The 18,016-nt window shown below is 40.3% G+C and overlaps 1 protein-coding gene across 4 annotated transcripts in view; it reads left to right on the top strand.

Annotated features, from left to right (window-relative positions):
- LOC125359028 (carboxyl-terminal PDZ ligand of neuronal nitric oxide synthase protein-like) overlaps window positions 1-18,016 on the top strand; it is a 287,746-nt gene that overhangs the window by 234,770 nt on the left and 34,960 nt on the right. For all 4 annotated transcript variants that reach the window (XM_048356477.1, XM_048356476.1, XM_048356480.1 and 1 more), the window contains 2 exons: window positions 1,891-1,999; window positions 12,261-12,402. In XM_048356477.1, the coding sequence (XP_048212434.1) occupies window positions 1,891-1,999; window positions 12,261-12,402 (251 nt within the window). The remainder of the gene's footprint in view (window positions 1-1,890; window positions 2,000-12,260; window positions 12,403-18,016) is intronic.

Raw genomic sequence — 18,016 nt, 5'->3', positions numbered from 1 at the left:
TTGACAATATTAGAAAAGCCAAGGACTCATTGGCCCCAAATCCTCAGATTATCTTTCTTGGAAGCCACATTATCTATCTATTTAAGGATCATTTTGATAGGAATGTTATTAATTTCTGTGAAGGTTACTATTCCTCTAGTCTTAGTTATTATGGTAAAAGTTAAGAAAATTGACCAAGCCAATTTTGGGAAACAAGATCAGAACCTGAAATAACTTCTAGCACAGTTTAGCAAAGGACCTGTGATCCTTAACATGAACTTGAGTTTCTGCCTAGAGCTTTTCTCCTTTCTTTTGAACATCCCTCCCAGGCTTTGGGAGAGGATCTCAGCTACTAGACTATTTACAAACTGCACCAATAAAGAGAAGTAAAATGGCACTTTTGCAAATACTTCATCTTCACAATAACTCTGCATGGTGTTTCTATTAATAGGCCCTGGTTTATAGGTAGCACAACTGAGCATTTGGTAGCTTGCCTTGTTTGTATTAAGTAGTAAAATTATAAAGACCTTAAAACTCCAAATCCCATTATCTTTCTCCTATAAAACACTGCTTTAAAAAAAAAAAGCCAGTTAAGCCCTTGGGTGAAAGCCATCAGTGTTTTAATGGAAGAAAAAATACTTTTTGGAAAGGATGTGGCCCTAGTCATGTTTATCCGAAACTACTCTCTCTGGATCACCTAATACTCATTGTACTGGCCATTTCCTTCATCTCCCTGCCCTTACCCAAGCCCAACAGTATTCAGACCTGGTGGTTCTGATGGTACCCTGCCCTATGCCTACTTAAGATTTACCAATAGAGTCCTTTGCTTATAACTTTCCTTTTTCTTCTGCTTCTACTCTTGTCCTACCTTCTTCAACTCCTAGTAGCCAGAGGATACTTCTAAGGAAGCACAAGGAAGTCAGTCCTCTCTTCAGAAGTCTCCAATGGCTTCTCATTTCAGCTAGAATACAAGCTGTGACCTTCAAGGCCTTCTGTGTTCTGTTGGCTGATAGTTTCTGTGACCCTGTTACTGACTGTACTTACTCCTCTTGAACCATACTTGACATTTCACATGTCCTTTTAGCACCTTCTGCACATCACAGAGCTTATTATCTTTCTTTTCCCTCTTCCTGCAGTACCTTTGCCCTATGACTGGCTCCCTCACATTCTTAGGTCTCTGCCTGTCTATAAGATGATACCTATAACAGCAGCCTCCATTATGACCTGTCTCTATTCTGCCTGATGTTTTTTCATAGCACTTGTTTTTTATTTGCATAACTACACCTATGTATAAGCTCTGTGAACCCAAGAGCTTTGTTAAATATTCTCAGCTGCTGAGAAAGCTCCAGGCCCATTCATACTCTCAAAGGACTGACTGACTCATGAAATGAATCTGTGGATACCATGGTCCTGGCAGAAGGGCATATAAAGCCATAATCACCAAGACACCTACAAGAATGCAAAGAAGTGTCTTAGTTTCCCAACATGGCTGGCATTGCTGGTTCTCCAAGTTTCCTCATTCGTGGCTAACAGTAAAAAAGCATTAGGAAATGTGTACACACTTCTCTGGGCAGATGCAGATTTGTTTCATTGATAAGGATAAGAACAATCTTTCCTTCTCACATAGAAGTTACCAAGTCAGGTTTGCCACCTCATGAGACAGCTCCTAATAGTATAGGCTCCATGTCTTACCCAGACTTCTCTCACATCTGGATGATACTCACACTCTGTATTTGAGGAACCTATTGAAAAGTTCTCATCCATTGTAGAGTTCTGATCCCATAGGAAGAAGACTGGTAATTTAACTTTAGAGAGCTCTGTCTTTTGGCTGTTCTTAATTGGAAAGTTCCTATGGAAGACTTGAATCTACCACCATTTTCAGTAAATCTTTTTTTGTGGCTTTTTCCCTAGGATCTTCTATGTCTCTCATGATTCCCAGGACTTGAAGATCTTCAGCTATATCGCTCGAGATGGTGCCAGCAACATTTTCAGGTGCAATGTCTTCAAATCCAAAAAGAAGGTAAAGGCCTGCAGCTATAGCTCAGGTGGTAACACACTTGCCTAGCAAGAGAGAGGCTGTAAGTTCTAGACCACTGTATTTCCAAAAAGAAGGTAAAGGGACAGTCATTGTTCATCTGTTATTTTCCTCTGGTGAACCTTAGGCACACCCAGCACTGACCAATCTCCCCACTGAAGATTTGGAGGTGGCACTTTTAATGCCAAAATTGGGACAACTACCTTACTAGCCTGTCACTGTTTCTATGTAATGGAATTTTCTTTCAGTTTCTTCTGAATTTTATATTGTATATGTGTACAGTTGGAGAAGGATTAACCAGTAGATATCTACTATAAAAGAGGAGCAGGCAGATAGCACTAGGAATTTTGCTCACCTTGGCATGGGCTAGAAAAGATGTGTTTCTGGGGGTATGAGGGACGAGGTAACAGACAGTACAAGTAATGTATCCAGTGCCTAACGTATGAAACTGTAACCTCTCTGTATATCAGTTTGATAATAAAAATTTGAAAAAAAAGAAAAAAAGAAAAGAAAACATGCGTTTCTGTTTTCCAAGGTGACCTATCATCTAAGTCCGAGCAGTGGGATATTGATTGTCCTGGGTAATGATTTAAATATGACAAACCTTGATACTTGAGAAAATGCAACTTTTACAGTCTGCAGCAGCATTCTTCCTTGCCATCACTCCTTGAGTTAGCCTAACACTCGAAATTGGAGCCTAGGATACCTCCTAGGGGTTAATAACCCTAGAATTTAATCCCACCTGTCCACTAGAATCCGGAATGATGTAGTGCAATTTACTACTCCACTTTCTAGTCTTAGCTTCCTTGCATATAAGGAAGACGATAGTAAAAATTAGCACTTCCTAACATATATTCTATAAAACATTTAGCATCCAAAATATTAAAGGGGAAAAATGCTACCCTATTTAAGGTGCTAAGAAGATTTGAAGTTAAAGAAATCTCTAATCCAGCACTTTTACAGATTACATAGCATGGGCCATTTTTTTCATGTACTTATGTTAATGTCCTGGAAAGTATTTTCCTATAGATGAGATATTTTTTAAAGCACTGGCACTGTATTGATAACCCTAAGGACCCTTCCATATCTACTGTTCTAGAGACAAACCTTCTAACCCATTTCTAACCCACTTCCTGGATATTCCTCCTTTGAGTCTATGTGACATCTTTTATGCTGTAAGATAGCTTCAATAGGTTTATAACTACCTTGTCATTTGGGGGATATGAGAATAATACATGACAGGGTCAAGATTTACTAGAACAAATGCTCTTTGACCTATAATGAGGTTATGTCCCAATAAAGCCAATTTAAATTGAAAATGTTCAAAGTAGAAAAGGCACTTAATAAACACAGCCTAGCAAACATTGTAGCTTAGCAACATGGTACACTCTAGAGTGCAGTTGTTTCCCTCCTGATTGTATGGATGACTGGGAACTTTGTTTTGCTGCCTCTGCCCAGCATTGTGAACATATCATACTGTATATCAGTAGCCCAGAAAAAGATTTAAAAATTTAAATTCAAACTACAGTTCCTATATGTTTCTAGCTTTCACACCATTGTAAAGAAATAAAGTTGAAGCAGGTACTGTTGACTCATGCCTGTAATCCTAGCTACTCAGGAAGCTGAGATCTAAGTATCACAACTCAAAGCCAGTCCAGGCAGGAAAGTCTGTGAGACTTTTATCTCCAATTAACAATCAAAAAGCTGCAAGTGGAGCTGTGGCTCAAGTGGTAGAGCACTAGCCTCTAGCACAAAACTCATGGACAGCACTCAGGCCCTGAGTTCAAGCCCTAGGACAGACAGACACACAAAAACTTTAAGTTGAACCATGTCATCTGGCTATATGTGTATCCTGAGTGCATTGAGGTTCAGAGAGCGTTAGTGATTTGTCAAGTTCCCAATGGAAGGTATTGTCTATAACCAGGGAGACAAACAGAACAAAGAATTGGGGTAAGAAACCTAAGTAAAGGAAACCATTATACTGTATTTGCTTTGTCACTGGATCTAATATTGGCAATACAGGCATGGTGGGGGGGGGGGTCCTGTCAAAAACAGTCTTAGAAAGATGACCATGTAGAACTTAGTTCCTATTGCCCGTGGAGAAGCCATCTAGTTCCAGATCACATCAGTTTGTTTTTGTTTTTTGTTTTGTTTCTGTTTTATAGCTCTCGGAGATAATTCTGATCTCTGCCTTTTCTGTTTTCTCTATTCCTTTCACCTACTGATCCTGTGCCTCTTCACAGGGTTGATTCTCAGGCCCTGTACTGACTGGCTTGCCGCCATGCAGCTGAAGGAATTATTTCCAGATAGGCTGGGGCTGTGAGCTCTGTTGCTGCTGAACTATAGGTGGGAGGGCCAGTTTCCCAGCCAACAAAGAGAAATGAATTGTTCAGCACAGGAAACAGAATTGGGGAGTGGTAAGAAACAGGTCTCTGAGGTTTTGTACACCATCCTGGTTAACCTACAAATGTAGTGATTTTTTTTTAGAAACTACTTCTGGTTTGAAGAGATAATAGCTTGGGAAAGAGTTTTAATTGGCAAATCAATGGCATATTTAGGAGGTGAGGAAAAAAAAGAACTACAGATCATAAGGAAATGTGTTTTATAAGAATATTTCTAGACTGTTAGAGGTCAATAAGCCAGCAGACCTGGATGTTCTCCAGTCCTCATGAAGATCATAGTGTAGGAGAGCCTTGACTAAGTACCTTGCTATGCTGTGACTTTGGTCAGTGCTGATTCACATCACATTATGTCCCCTGTGTGTGTGTGCCCATTGCATGTTCCTTTTGATAGACTTCTCACACAGATGTCATGCCTATCTTATTGTTCACTTAAGAGTGCAGGTCAGATGCCTCAACTTTGCCATTAGAAGTTATACTTGCCCCCAACATGATCTTATTCTGTACCTCTGGTTTCCTGCTAGTCACTCACCTATACAACTAATAAGGTTCCCATCTTGAGAATTGGAACCTTGAACTATTTTTCCAGTTGGTCTTTTGAGAGAAGCTAGATAACAATGTTGCAGCACCTCAACATGCTCCTTACTACTCTAGGTGACCCACACACTGTAGCTTTCTATTAAGTCCAACAATATCTACCAACCTATTTTAAATACTTGTTGTATGCCTGAGATTCCAGAATTCTATGTATGACATTGTGGTCCCCTTCTAGACTTTTGAAGTAGGAACTATTATCCTTCTTGTTTCACAGAGGAAAATGTGGAACTTTAACTTGCATAAGGACTCAGGATAATAAAGTAAGAACTCAACCCAGAAAGTCACACTTGGGAGCTTACACATTAACTGCTGCATTTTACCATTGTCCAGGGCTCATTAAGATGTTACTTAACTAAGGGATAGCCATAGTTCCCAAGACCAATTTGTAACTATATTCTAATGAAATCTTTTCTTGGATTTGAAGAGCTCTTTGACTCTGACACAAATCATTTAGACTGTGGATTTTTCCTTTTTTTCCCCTATAGTATCCTTGTACAGACAACATTGACCACATTTTTAAAACTGGTGAAAGATAGGACTCAGGCTAGGAAATTACCCTTGGTCAAACAGTGTATCCATGCACTGAAATTAGAAACTGGCTGCTGCCTCTCAGTCCAAGGCTCTAACCACTAAACCCTGTTACATGAAATGAAACACACAAGAGCCTCCCTGGACCTCTCCAGCCATTAACTAAGGTAAAAGGCATTTTAGGAATGCAGATTGTTGTGTGTGTCAATCTGATGTTTAAGAGCAAATTCTGTATGTAGGAAGAATTGCTAGGATGATGGTGGAGAGGGCCTAGCACTCTTCAGACTAAATGCTAGCAAGGAGGCTGACAGCATCGCTGGATACTCTTCTAGTGATACAGGCATTCCTTGTATTCCTTTCTTGGGGATAGAATGATACAGTATTTATTTGCAAGGCCATTTGCCTCTTCAGCCTCTTGCCTGGCCTCCTAAACTCTCCTGTGGAGGGGGTGTTGCCCTCCTCTGAGCACCGGGAGGATATGGCCATCTGCCTTGATGAAGAGTGACTGGGCCTATTAGGGCATCACTGCAGGAGGTGTCAGCGATTAGCAGGAACAGCAGGAAGTTCCCCTTATCTTCACGGACAGCTCCTTGACATTATTTTGCCTTCCATCACAGCTCAGTTGGTTTGGATTAGGAGGAGTTATTTCCTCCCGTAATGCTCTCAGCAAACTTGGGGGCCACAGCTGTGAAGTGTAACTTTAGACTTTGCCATGGAATTTGACTGATGATGATAATCTCATGTGCTAAACAATTAATCAAAATATGCCTGGTCAAATGTAAGACATAAAAGAGAAGTAGGTTTTTAATTTAAAGCTAGAGACTTTTGTTTATACCTCAAGTATTCTGGTAGAGTTAGATTGGGAAGTCAAAATAATAGAAATCATAGAACTCATCTATAGACTGGGGGTATAGGTACGTGGTAGAGCACTTTGCCTAGGATGTATTCAGCCCTGGGTTCAAGCACCAGCACTGAAAACAAACCTACAGGTCTCTTGTTTATGGATGGAGAATCCAGTACCTGGGAAGGTGAGTTAGCATGTCCATATTCACCCAACTGGTTACTAAAAGCACTGAGATTGTAACTCAATCTTTTTTCTCTGTGGCACCATGTTTCATGGACTAGTAGAGTACAAGGGAAGAAAACACAGAGGCTGATTGGAATCTTTGTGGTGTACTATTTTCTGCCAGTGTTAGAAGTAATACCCACCTTGAAACTAGCTTTTCAGGTGCTGAGTAATATTCTGTTGTCTTACCTTCTGACTCCATTGAATGACAGAATGGATTCATTAAAACTTGTTGAAGGAAACCCTAACCCATTTCACAGCCTTAGGACCCTGTCTCTTCTTCATGTAGAAGCCTAGATATAAATGTATTTGCATGTTCTGCATTGAAAATTCTATACACTGTAAGCATTTGATACATTAAAACTGTGTCTTTCCTAAGCTTCCTTACAAAAAGCTTATTAAAGAAACATGGCATTCCATTTTATTTTTGTTGAGATTTTCTTGTAGTTAAGTTAAAGATAAGAGTCTTCTCTTATTGTTGTGACACATGAGAAGATCCTAAATCTATGGGCTATTCTACAATTGGCTTCATGAAAGGTAGTTCTCTAAAGCTCAGAAACACTTAGAGAGAGAGAGAGAGAGAGAGAGAGAGAGAGAGAGAGAGAGAGAGAGATCGAGAGAGATCTTGTGCCCAGAAGATGGGGTGGGAAGGAGAGACAGAGAAAGAAGCTGGTAGACCAGATAAGAAGCTTATTTATTAGAAGCAAATCCCTTCTCTTCTTTTTTCTCATATTGCTATCATCATTATCTTCATCATCTCCATGTGTTCCTTGAATCCTGTGCATTTATTATTTGTTTATTTTTATTGTGCCAGTACTGAGGCTTGAACTAAGGGTTTGAGTGCTTGCTCTCCCTATTTCACTCAAGGTTACAATTCTACCACTTGAGCCATACCCACTTTGGGCTTTCTGGTGGTTGATCACAGCTTAGAGTATCATGGACTTTCCTAACTGGGCTGGCTTTGTACTGGACTGGGATCCTCAGATCTCAGCCTCTTGAATAGCTAGGAGGGCAGGTGTGAGCCACTAGTACCTAGCTGCATTCTGTACATGATTCTCTGCTTTCTTCTTTATCAGATGACTCCTTTAATCATTTCCATAAACTGTGAAATACAGAAAGCTTTTCCTAGGACAGTGAAATTAAGAACAGTGCCCATGATTACTTATTAAATCATCAACTGGATAAGACTAGTGGTAACCATGTATATAGAATTAAAAAGATTTCCAAGTTTATATAATCAAACAGCAAGAGAGTCAGTTAGAATGAGAACAGGAAATACGATGGGCTGCTTTTTCTGTAGCTTGGTAAAGTACACAAATCAGCATTTAGTTTTCATCTTCCTAACGCTTTTGTTTGCTTTTCAGTAGATAGCCACCATCACTGAGAAGATAGTACTATTTTCACAGTTGTTGCAGCAATGACATCTACTAGGTATCTGGCTGAAATCCACGTTAGGTGTACTCAAGAGAATAGCTGTTGTATCTTGACTCCACTGATGGTTGTCCAGGGAATGGGACAGAGGGGCATATGTCAAAATGAGTCGCAAGACGGTTTAAAGCAACACTGTCTGTAATGAGGTTAAGAGATAGAAGGTTCTAGACAGATTACTTTCCAGAACTGTTTTCATGAAATTGCCTGTAATTGGCACTCCCAAGAGCTTCAGTGCTCTGTATCTGCAGCTGAGAGCTGCTCTGAGGTTAGATATTCTTTCCAGCTTTGAAAGCATCAAAACAACTGTATCCAGCCTAATCTTGATAACTCAGAGCCCACACATGCTTTGAGCTGCTCATCAAAATTGGCTTTTTGGACAAGAAGATTTGATCCATGTGTCACAGCACTTTCAGGGGCTTATGTAAAACTAAGCTGGATTTGTACAGAAACCATGGCAGTATAATGATGCTTTTAGTGAATTCCAGGCAGTGGCCAGATCTTAAAGCTTCAAAAGGCTGTCTTCCTAATATTCTACTTGCTGACTGTACTTTGTACCAGACTTCTTCCATCTTCAATCCTCCTTTTTATTTCCAAAGATTTGTGTGTGGTCAGGAGTCAGCAACTACTTCCAGGTGGACTGGGAGATTCAAAGAGCATGTATGCATAGAAATTTCTGGGAAGAATTCTCTTGGATACTACTGTTTTCCAGAGTTCTCCCTCTGGGATTCAAACATGGCTTATTAACTTCCAGCATGTGTGGCTCTTGAATTCCAGGACAGCAGACAGGACCAGCTTTCTCACCTACAAGGCCAGAAGGGAGGGTACCAAGTGGAGTAGGCAGACAGGAGCCTACAGGTCCATGCAGAGAGCAGCTAGTTAACAGCATCAGCCTCTGCTAGGTGCAATTTGCCTCTTTTAGCTATTTTCAAATGATTGTTCTAGCTAGATTCTCATAGAGACCCCTCTCAAAGGACTTGTCACTGGAAAGCCTCATATAGCTATTTATGAGTAGTTAAGACTGATCTCTATAGTGATAAACAGGACTGACAGTTCTTTCACATGTATGTGATCAGTCCATGAAGCAGATGGTGTGATTATGTACCAAGTCACTTCTTCAAGTGCAAAGGCCTTTACTTTGCCTTTACTTTGTCCCTTTACTTTGAATGGAAACAAAGGCTTCATGTCAAAGAGGAATAATAAAAGATTAAATGAAACTATTTGGCATGAATGTGTGAATTGAGGTCTATTCACCAAGTTCTTCCTACATGGAAACCATTATACCAACTCAGACTTGAGGTCTTTGACCCAGGATTTCCCTTCTAAAACTAAAGAGAAGGTAGACAGTGACACTAGCCCTTTTGATAACAAACCAATGGAAGAGGTGATTCCCTTAACACCTTTATGTTTCTATTACTGAAACAGGATCTGTATCCTGGAAGTTATAGAGATAGGAAAAGACCAACTTAATCCTCTCAGGTGTTTATTCAGAATAAAATATAGGTTAATTTAGATAAGACTCAAAAGTAATGGACTACAACATATTTAGATTTATTCATAGTTTTTTCTAGAACCTAAAATGTTTCGCTTCTGTGCTTCATAAACATATCTAGGAGAGCAAAAATCTGAAAAAGAAAGGAACAGGAAAGCTTCTGTATAGTTGACAGTACTGAGTATTGTTGATAGCCAGAGAAAGCCACATCTAAAGGCTTGATAAACTAGAAATGAGCTTTGCTGTAAAAGATTGAAAGTAACCATAGGCAGCCCAGTCTTCTTAACAAAAAAAAAAAATGAGCAAAAGATATGAGTAGCCAATGAAAATAACTCTTTTAGACGAAGCAGCACCTTCTTTGCCACCTGAGGGGTTAAGCTTCCTGGCCCAGGCTTCTAACAGGGCATGGCTTGGTAGTTAAGGCGAGATGTAGAAATCTGGGTTTTGGTTGGCATCATGCCCACCAAACCATACTTTCTTGTATACTTTGCAAATGAGATCGGGAAGGTGCTTTTTGTTTGGGATCAATGCCTACCACTTCACAACTTTCTGAACAGACAGCACAGTTCTCTCTTAGATGCTGCCAGCCTATGGTAGAAGAAGGGACCTCAGCCTGCCCTTCAGACCAAAGAGAAGGGTAGATATAGAGAACAGAAGTTCTGATCCCACCACCAAGTGATGGGGATCCAAATAAGTTACCTGGTTTCTGTTTCACATAAAATTCTCAGTACCCAGCTGGGAATATGGCCTAGTGGCAAGAGTACTTGCCTCCTACACATGAAGCTCTGGGTTCGATTCCCCAGCACCACATATATGGAAAACGGCCAGAAGGGGCTAGCCTTGAGCGGGAAGAAGCCAGGGACAGTGCTCAGGCCCTGAGTCCAAGGTCCAGGACTGGCCAATAAATAAATAAATAAATAAATAAATAAATAAATAAATAAATAAATAAATCTCAGTACCCAGAAATGTCAGGATGCTTCAGGTGAGAAGTCAGTTAAGAACATCTGTCATTCTGTGGAAAGGGGAGGGGCAGGGAGAAAAAAATAGAAAAAAAAATTAAAGAAGGTATCTCTAGAGTTAGCATAATGGGCTTATTCCAGAACCAGTCATTTCTAGGTGCTGAAACATTCCAGAAAGCGTGGGAGCAGATTAAAATCTGAAATAGACATGTAGATGATGATTGACCTACTGCATTTTCCTGTTAACACAGATACTCTGGCCTGAAATAACAAGAAGGGCCATAGGCGAACTAACAAAGGTAGCAAGTCCAGCAAAGTGGACTCGAGCAACAGTCCACGTATGGTATTCCGAAGTCCCAAATGATTCATTAAATAGGGTGGCAAACAGAAGCAAATTGAATTTGCGTACAGTGTAATCAAGCATTTACCTTCCACAAGGCCCCATAAGTTTATCAAAACATTGGTTATTGCCTTGGTAATATAAAACCAGCTGTTTAGTGCTGATGGAAAGCTCTACCTGACTGCTGATATCATGTTGGGGGCTTTAAATGCAATCAGTGTGCTTTAGCATGTCACCAGAGCCACAGCTGACATGAAGTCAGATTGATTGTCTAAACCATGTGCTAGACTAAAGTTGTAGAGTGACAGTCACAGTAAAATAAACTACAGTCTGGAATGGTGAGATGTTTGAGGGTCACTGTAATAAGGGAAGCAGAGTACTGAACCTTCCCAGGCCAGGCTTTCAAACACTGCTGATTTCACATTTCTAACCACCAAACAATAGTGTCAGTGATGCACATTTGCAACCAGGCCTTGGAAACCCCTCCTCCACTTCTGCCAACCTGCTGTGGTTGCTGAAGACTGTTGAGGCCACCTTCTTTGTCCTTCCTTTCTCTCCTAGTTAAATAATGGAATAGTAAAGCCAGGGCAAGCTCTCTGCTTGGGCTCCTAAAGGAAGAGGTTAAATAACAGAACAAAAGTGAGGACTTAGCCACAGACCAGTCTTAGATGTACCATGTCTTAGAATAGGACTGGCAAAGACTCTCCTTATATTCAGCTGCCTGCCAATTGTGTTCCCAGCACATGGACAATAAGATTTGAGTGTTTCTGTCACGTGATTCCAAGACTCATAGCACTTTGGTTTGTGGGAGTTCCTAGAAAACCTGCCATTTGAAATAACAACAACAGAAAATCTGAATTCTTAGTTTGAGGGACCCACTGGACATAGTTGACAAAAAAAAAAAAGAAAAAAATCTGCAGTGTTTTAACTACTTCTGTTGTACTTGGTGAGAAAATTGGGACTCGGTCCAGAACTGGTATGTTTGCCATGCTATCTTTTCAGCTGATTGTTTCAGAATTGTGGTGACAGCTTCTATTTTCTGAAGTATCTCAGGACAGGAAAGTGTTTTTATATTCCTTATGACTATGTGCACATCTGAACAACTTTAGGTTGCTGGCTGCCTGGTTTTCTGACTGGATGCCCTATACATATTCCTAGCCATCCTGACCCTGGGGGGGGGGGCGGTTAAACTCAGGGCTTTGTTCTCTCTCTCTCTCTCTCTCTCTCTCTCTATATATATATATATATATATATATATATATATATATATATATATGTAATTTGTCTGCCCAGGCCGGCTTTGAACTTTGGTCTTCAGATCTCAGCTTCCTAAGTAGCTAGGATTACAAGTGTGAGTCCCTGGGACCCAGCATCCCAACTCCAGTGCTCTTGTAGAATCTGTTTCCTTCACTTCTTATGTTTCTTTGTCATTCCCAGAGCCAAGCTATGCGAATTGTCCGGACCGTGGGGCAAGCTTTCGAGGTCTGCCACAAACTGAGCCTCCAACATACACAGCAAAATGCAGATGGCCAGGAAGATGGGGAGAGTGAGAGGAATAGTGATGGCTCAGGGGACCCAGGTAAGCACCATCATGTGATACCTTTTGTGGGCAGGGGGAGTTCTTTCTGAGATTTAAGGCCTAGGCTGGCCTTAAATTTGATACAGGTACAACAGTGCTCAAAGGAAAACCATATAATTGCATCAGTAGATGACATCCCCTGAAAGAGAATGAATTAAGCATCCAACTCAAAAAGTTAGAAAATCCATTAGGCCGAGGCAAAAGGATCATAAATTTGAGGCCCGCCTGTGTTACATTGGAGTTTGAAGTCTTGCTATATACCAAGACCCTGTATCAAAAACAGCAGCAGCAACAATAAAACACACACAAAAATTAGAAAATAGGTAAATAAATCTTAATACTGTCAATGGAAGTATTACAAAACATTTGAGAGAATCGACTCTTGGTTGACATTCTAGCTGCATCAGTCACTGCCTATGTGATTGAGCCAATTTCTGTAGCCATTCTGTGCCTTCGTTTCTTCTTCTGAAAAATAGGATTCATACTAGTGTTTACCTTATAGGATCATTGTCATAATTGAATGATACATTTTAAAATGCCAACTCTTGGTTGGCTTACAGAATGAACTAAATATCCATTAGCTACTATTATTTTAATGAAACATGTAAAAACTTAAAAATAAAAATAGAAAAATTCTGGAAAAGATGAGCAATTACAGAGAACTGGCTTTGCAGATTTAAAAACATGCAATAAAATTGGAAAAAGCAAAACTGTACTGATGGATCAGAATACAAACTCAGAAATACACCCAGAAGCGAATGCTAACTTAGTGTATGATAGAGGCAGATTTCTTATGGAAGCAGTGTAGGAATACTTACTAATTCTGAAAGTTTGTGTGCCTGATGACCCCAAGTTATCATGAAATTATTTCTTAGAATTATTATTGTTGTTATTGTTACTATTACTATGTTTGTTGTGGGGCTTAAACTCAGGGCCTGGGCGCTGTTCTTGAGCTCTTTTGCTCAAGGCTAGCGCTCTTACTACTTTGAGCCACAGCTCCACTTGCAGTTTTTGAGTGGCTAGTTGGAGATAAGAGTCTTAGGGTGAATTTTCTGCCCCAGCTGGCTTCAAACAGTGATCCTCAGAATCTCAGCCTCCTGAGTAGCTAGGATTACAGGTATGAGCCACTGGTGCCTGGCTTTCTTAGGATTATTTTAAAAATAGACCTATACATGTGTGAAATGATGCATTTGAAGCATAAGGTTACTTACATAAAGAATCAGTCATAAAACTAAATGATTGAAAATAGCAAGAGGTAATTTTTATAGTAATTGTGATTAAAAAAATAATGGAATACTACAAAAACATTAATGAGTGGATTAAAGTCAAGGTATAGGCTTTGGAGGTATGGCTCAGTTGGTAGATTGCCAGCCAATGTGTGGAAGCATCAGGTACCAAATTCAAGTCTCTGTTTCAGACGCCCCCAGAAAAACGTCAAGATACAGAGCAGTGGATATGCTGTGTTACCATTATATGTTGTTATAAATGTATATGTATTAATATGTGTGGGTACACAGGAACAAAAATAAATGCACAAACAAGTGCACATAGGTTTATTATGTGCAGTACACCTCCAGTATGATACAGAAAAGTTAGCAAGGGTGCTTCCTTCTGGGAAAATAAACTAGATAGTTGGGATGGCAGGAAGATTTACTTTCCACTATTCTTTTATAGCTTTCCTACTTTGGGCATATATTAGTCATAAAGTTTAAAAACCTGACACATCTATCCAGTGCTTAGTTTCTACATGACCTCAGGGAATCAATCACCTTACTCCTCTCTTGGCTGGCTTGTTTCTATTAAATTGCGGTGATCTCTTACTAATGCAAGCATTTCAGTGACCTTAACAAGTAAAAAAATTAGCATTTGAATTTTAGAATAGAGCCTTGCATTTTGCTGTTTGCCTTTGACCAACCACATCTTATTCATTGCAGGTCATAGTACTAATGTAAATGTTAAAAAAAATTAATAAAATAGAGTTAGAAGTAGACTTTGATAAGTTGTTCATATCCCTTTGCTGGTTAATTAACATAGTGGTGACCATTCCTGGACACCTCACCGGAAGGCTATGTGAGCTGGCCATGGCCAGCTGCTTTGCTGAGAACAGAAGCCTGTCTGTTCACCATTGTACTAGAGGCAATCATCAGGAGGCTAGCTGGGAAACATGGATGCTTTGCGTGTTAATGCTTCTTTGAGAATGTCCTGATTCCTTCTTAATGAAGAGCTGCAACCTAACTCTTGAGAGTTTTCAAACGCACAGTCAGCAGACAGCTGGTATGCATGAATTCAAAGAAATTCTAACCAGAAAGTAAAGAGCACTATCTCCAGTGAAGGTACTTCCTTCCTGAATGAAAAGGACTAGAAATAAGACGGTACCCCAAGACTGAACATTGGATCACAGTTGTTATCACACAGATCCTGTCTAATCTCTGTGTAGTGCATCAGAGCCCACCACTCAGCTTCTGGCCAGAGAGATCTGGGGCTGACCTTTTGTCAAGAACTGCTTGTGAGCCAGGTGCCAGTGGCTCATGCCTGTAATCCTAGCTACTCTGGAGGCTAAGATCTAAGGATCACAGTTTGAAGCCAACCTGGGAAGGAAAGTCTGAGACTCTTATCCCCAATAAATTATTCAAAAAAAGCAAGAAGTGGTGTGATGGCTCAACACTAGCCTTGGTGGAATGCTAGTTTTGAGCACAAAGAAGCTCAGGGACAGCACCCAGGCCCTGAGTTCAAGCCCCAGGACTGGCACCAAAATAAATAAACAAACAAACAAACAAATAAATAAATAAATAAAATGGAAAAGAAAATAAAGGAAGGAAGGAAGAGAACTGCTTGTGTATTTCTTACACACAATTCTAAGGGACAGGTCTTATTTCCCTGCAGTAGGAATAACTCTTATCCCTCAACTCCTGCAGCTACTTGCTTGATGAGTGGATTAATGTGATCCCCTGGGATAAAGTAAAGGATTCTCCAGGAAGTGTATGCGGATTTCAGGAAGGTTTACTTCCTATTCTTCCCTTTCACTCTTGTCTCCCCTACTTCTCCCTGTTTACCCCAAGGTCTTTCCTGCCCCAGATGTATGAATATACATTCTAGCCATTAATGCTGCTCCCTCTGCCTACATTACCTGTGTTCACCCCTGTGCCAACATTCTATTCATCCTTTTCTTCCAGCATCATCATCTAGGAAGCTTGCCTTCCAGTTCCTACTCTCCTATTTTCCTCCCTTCACCTTCCAGAAAATTCAAATACTTTTATTTTTCTTCTGGGTTTCATGTTCTCTTTACTCCTGGATGATGCTGTTGACATTAACATTAACTCCTCTGTATACCAGGCAGAAAGTATCCTCCATCTTTAGTGGAGTGTCAGCTCTGGGAGGATTGGGATCTCCTAGCATAATAAATACTTATTGACTACACAGACAAACACAGTAAGTGCGAGCAAGTGTATTACTCACTGTCAACAAGCATTTATTAAGTGCTTACTCTATGCCAAGATGAGCATGGAGATTGAGTAGAGATTCCAATAGGATGTGACTTTTAAGCCACCTCCTTGATAAAGAAGGATGATACTGGGGCTGGGAGAGCCTGCCGAACTGAGGTGATAAAACCAGAGAATGAGTCCCAAAGGAGCTGAGTATTGATGAGAAGGCAGCATTGATGGTGACAGTGGCTAGAGACCAGCAGTTATACTCTGGGCTATAAAAAATGGTCAATATGGAAATGTTGGGCAACACCACCTCTCCTTTTTATTACCTCTGTGTAGAGACTTTTCTTAAAGAGTAATATACATAAGATGTCAGCTGCTTGCTATTTTCCACATTCCTCTCTCCCAAAGGAGAATATAATTGGTGTTCTACATGTAGAAACATCTAAGTCTATCTTAGGAAAGCTTGTCAAGCCCATTATAGTTTCTTCAAAGCTTAAGATGTTAAACACATGCTGAGTGTGTATCTTTAAGAAAGTCAATTGCAGCTTGCATGGTGTGCGTGAAACCACATTGGCAGGGGAAGGAAGCACCGTGGCTCACCTCAGCTTCTGTAGATGAGGATGGGAATTGTGGAGTAATATAGATTTTGTTTTTTCAAAGATTCATTTCAAAGAATTGATTCAGTCTGGATACATGGTCAAACTTTGCAGGATTCAGTCAGCAAGGATCTGGAGGTCCAAGGCCAAGGACTTTTGAGTCTCAATTCTGTCTTCCTCAGGGAAACTTTCTGTTACAGGCTTCACCTGATCAGATGAGCCTCCACATAATATGGAGAGCAATCAGCTTGACTGAAAGTCAATATTTAAATTTTAGTCTCATCTAAAAAAATACCTTTACCACAACCCCTAGAATAATGTTCGACCACAGTATATTTGGGTTCCCCAGTGGCCTGGCACAATTGGCACATAGGCAAAGAAGCAGGGTAGAGTGACAGCAGGATCCTGGATCAGCAAGTTAGTGACACAGGAAGAGTGGACATGGCATCCTGACCCTAGCTTTGTCAGTTGAGTGGTCCCCTGAACACTGTTTTACCTTTGTTGGATATTGAGAGAGAATGCAAGTAAATGAGCCAGTGCCTAGCATATAATATGCTCTCAGTAAGTTTGGTATGTAGCTGGGGTTCTGGAACTTACTGTAGAACACATGGCAATGAGAGAAGTAGAGAGGAAGATCTCTGAAACACTGTGATTTTTATGACAGGTGATTAATTGCCTTGTAGTACTGTGGCCATAAAGCTGAACATACTTTTAAGTATTAGCATTAGTATTAGCATTTGGATCCGAAGTTCAACGTTTTCTTTCCTTTTTTTTTTTTTTTTTGCCAGTACTAGGGCTTGAACTCAGGCCCTCACACTCTCACTTAGCTTTTCCACTCAAGGTTGACACTCTTCCATTTGAACCATAGCTCCACTTCCAGCTTTTTGCCGGTTAATTGGAGAAAACAGTCTGGTGGATTTTTCTGTCCAGGCTGATTTCAAACCCTGATCCTCAGATCTTAGCCTCTTTCAGTAGCCAGGATAGGTGTGAGTCACCAGTGCCTTACTTAGAAAGGTCTCTGATCCAGGAAGACTGCTTACTGTCAAAACTGTTATTTCCTTTATACTGCTCCACTCCCCATTGGTCCCATCTTTTGTTCTTTCTGCTACCAGGGTTGAATTCAGAACTATGTGCTTGATTTTCTTGCTCACATCTGACACTCTACTACTTGAGCCACCTTCCAGTTTTGTGTTTTCCTGGTAAATTGGAGTCTTGGGGCCTTTTCCATAGGCCAACTTAGCACTGTGATCCCCTGATTTCAGCCTTCTAAGAAGTGAGGTTCACAGGTGGGAATCACCAGCACAACTCCACTATTATTATTATTATTATTATTATTATTATTATTATTATTATTATTATTATTTACATGTCCATAACTTCTATGAACATGTTTCTTTTCACAAATACTTCTCCACAGAGCATTTACTGACTCCACTATGATTTTTTTCCTGTAATGGGACACCCTGACAATCCCAAGGAGAACTGTTTGTCAACAGTTTTTTTGGTATTCCACCCCCCCCCCAAAAAAAAAATTCTGCTTGAGAACTTTTCATTTAATGCAGTGTTTATCTTTCTGTTGGAGTGCTTCCT

This window comes from Perognathus longimembris, chromosome 11, assembly GCF_023159225.1.
Source record: "Perognathus longimembris pacificus isolate PPM17 chromosome 11, ASM2315922v1, whole genome shotgun sequence".
In the NCBI taxonomy this organism is placed as follows: Eukaryota; Metazoa; Chordata; class Mammalia; order Rodentia; family Heteromyidae; genus Perognathus; species Perognathus longimembris.
The sequence above is the reverse complement of the archived record's forward strand: the minus strand, read 5'-3'. Positions and strand labels throughout refer to the sequence as shown.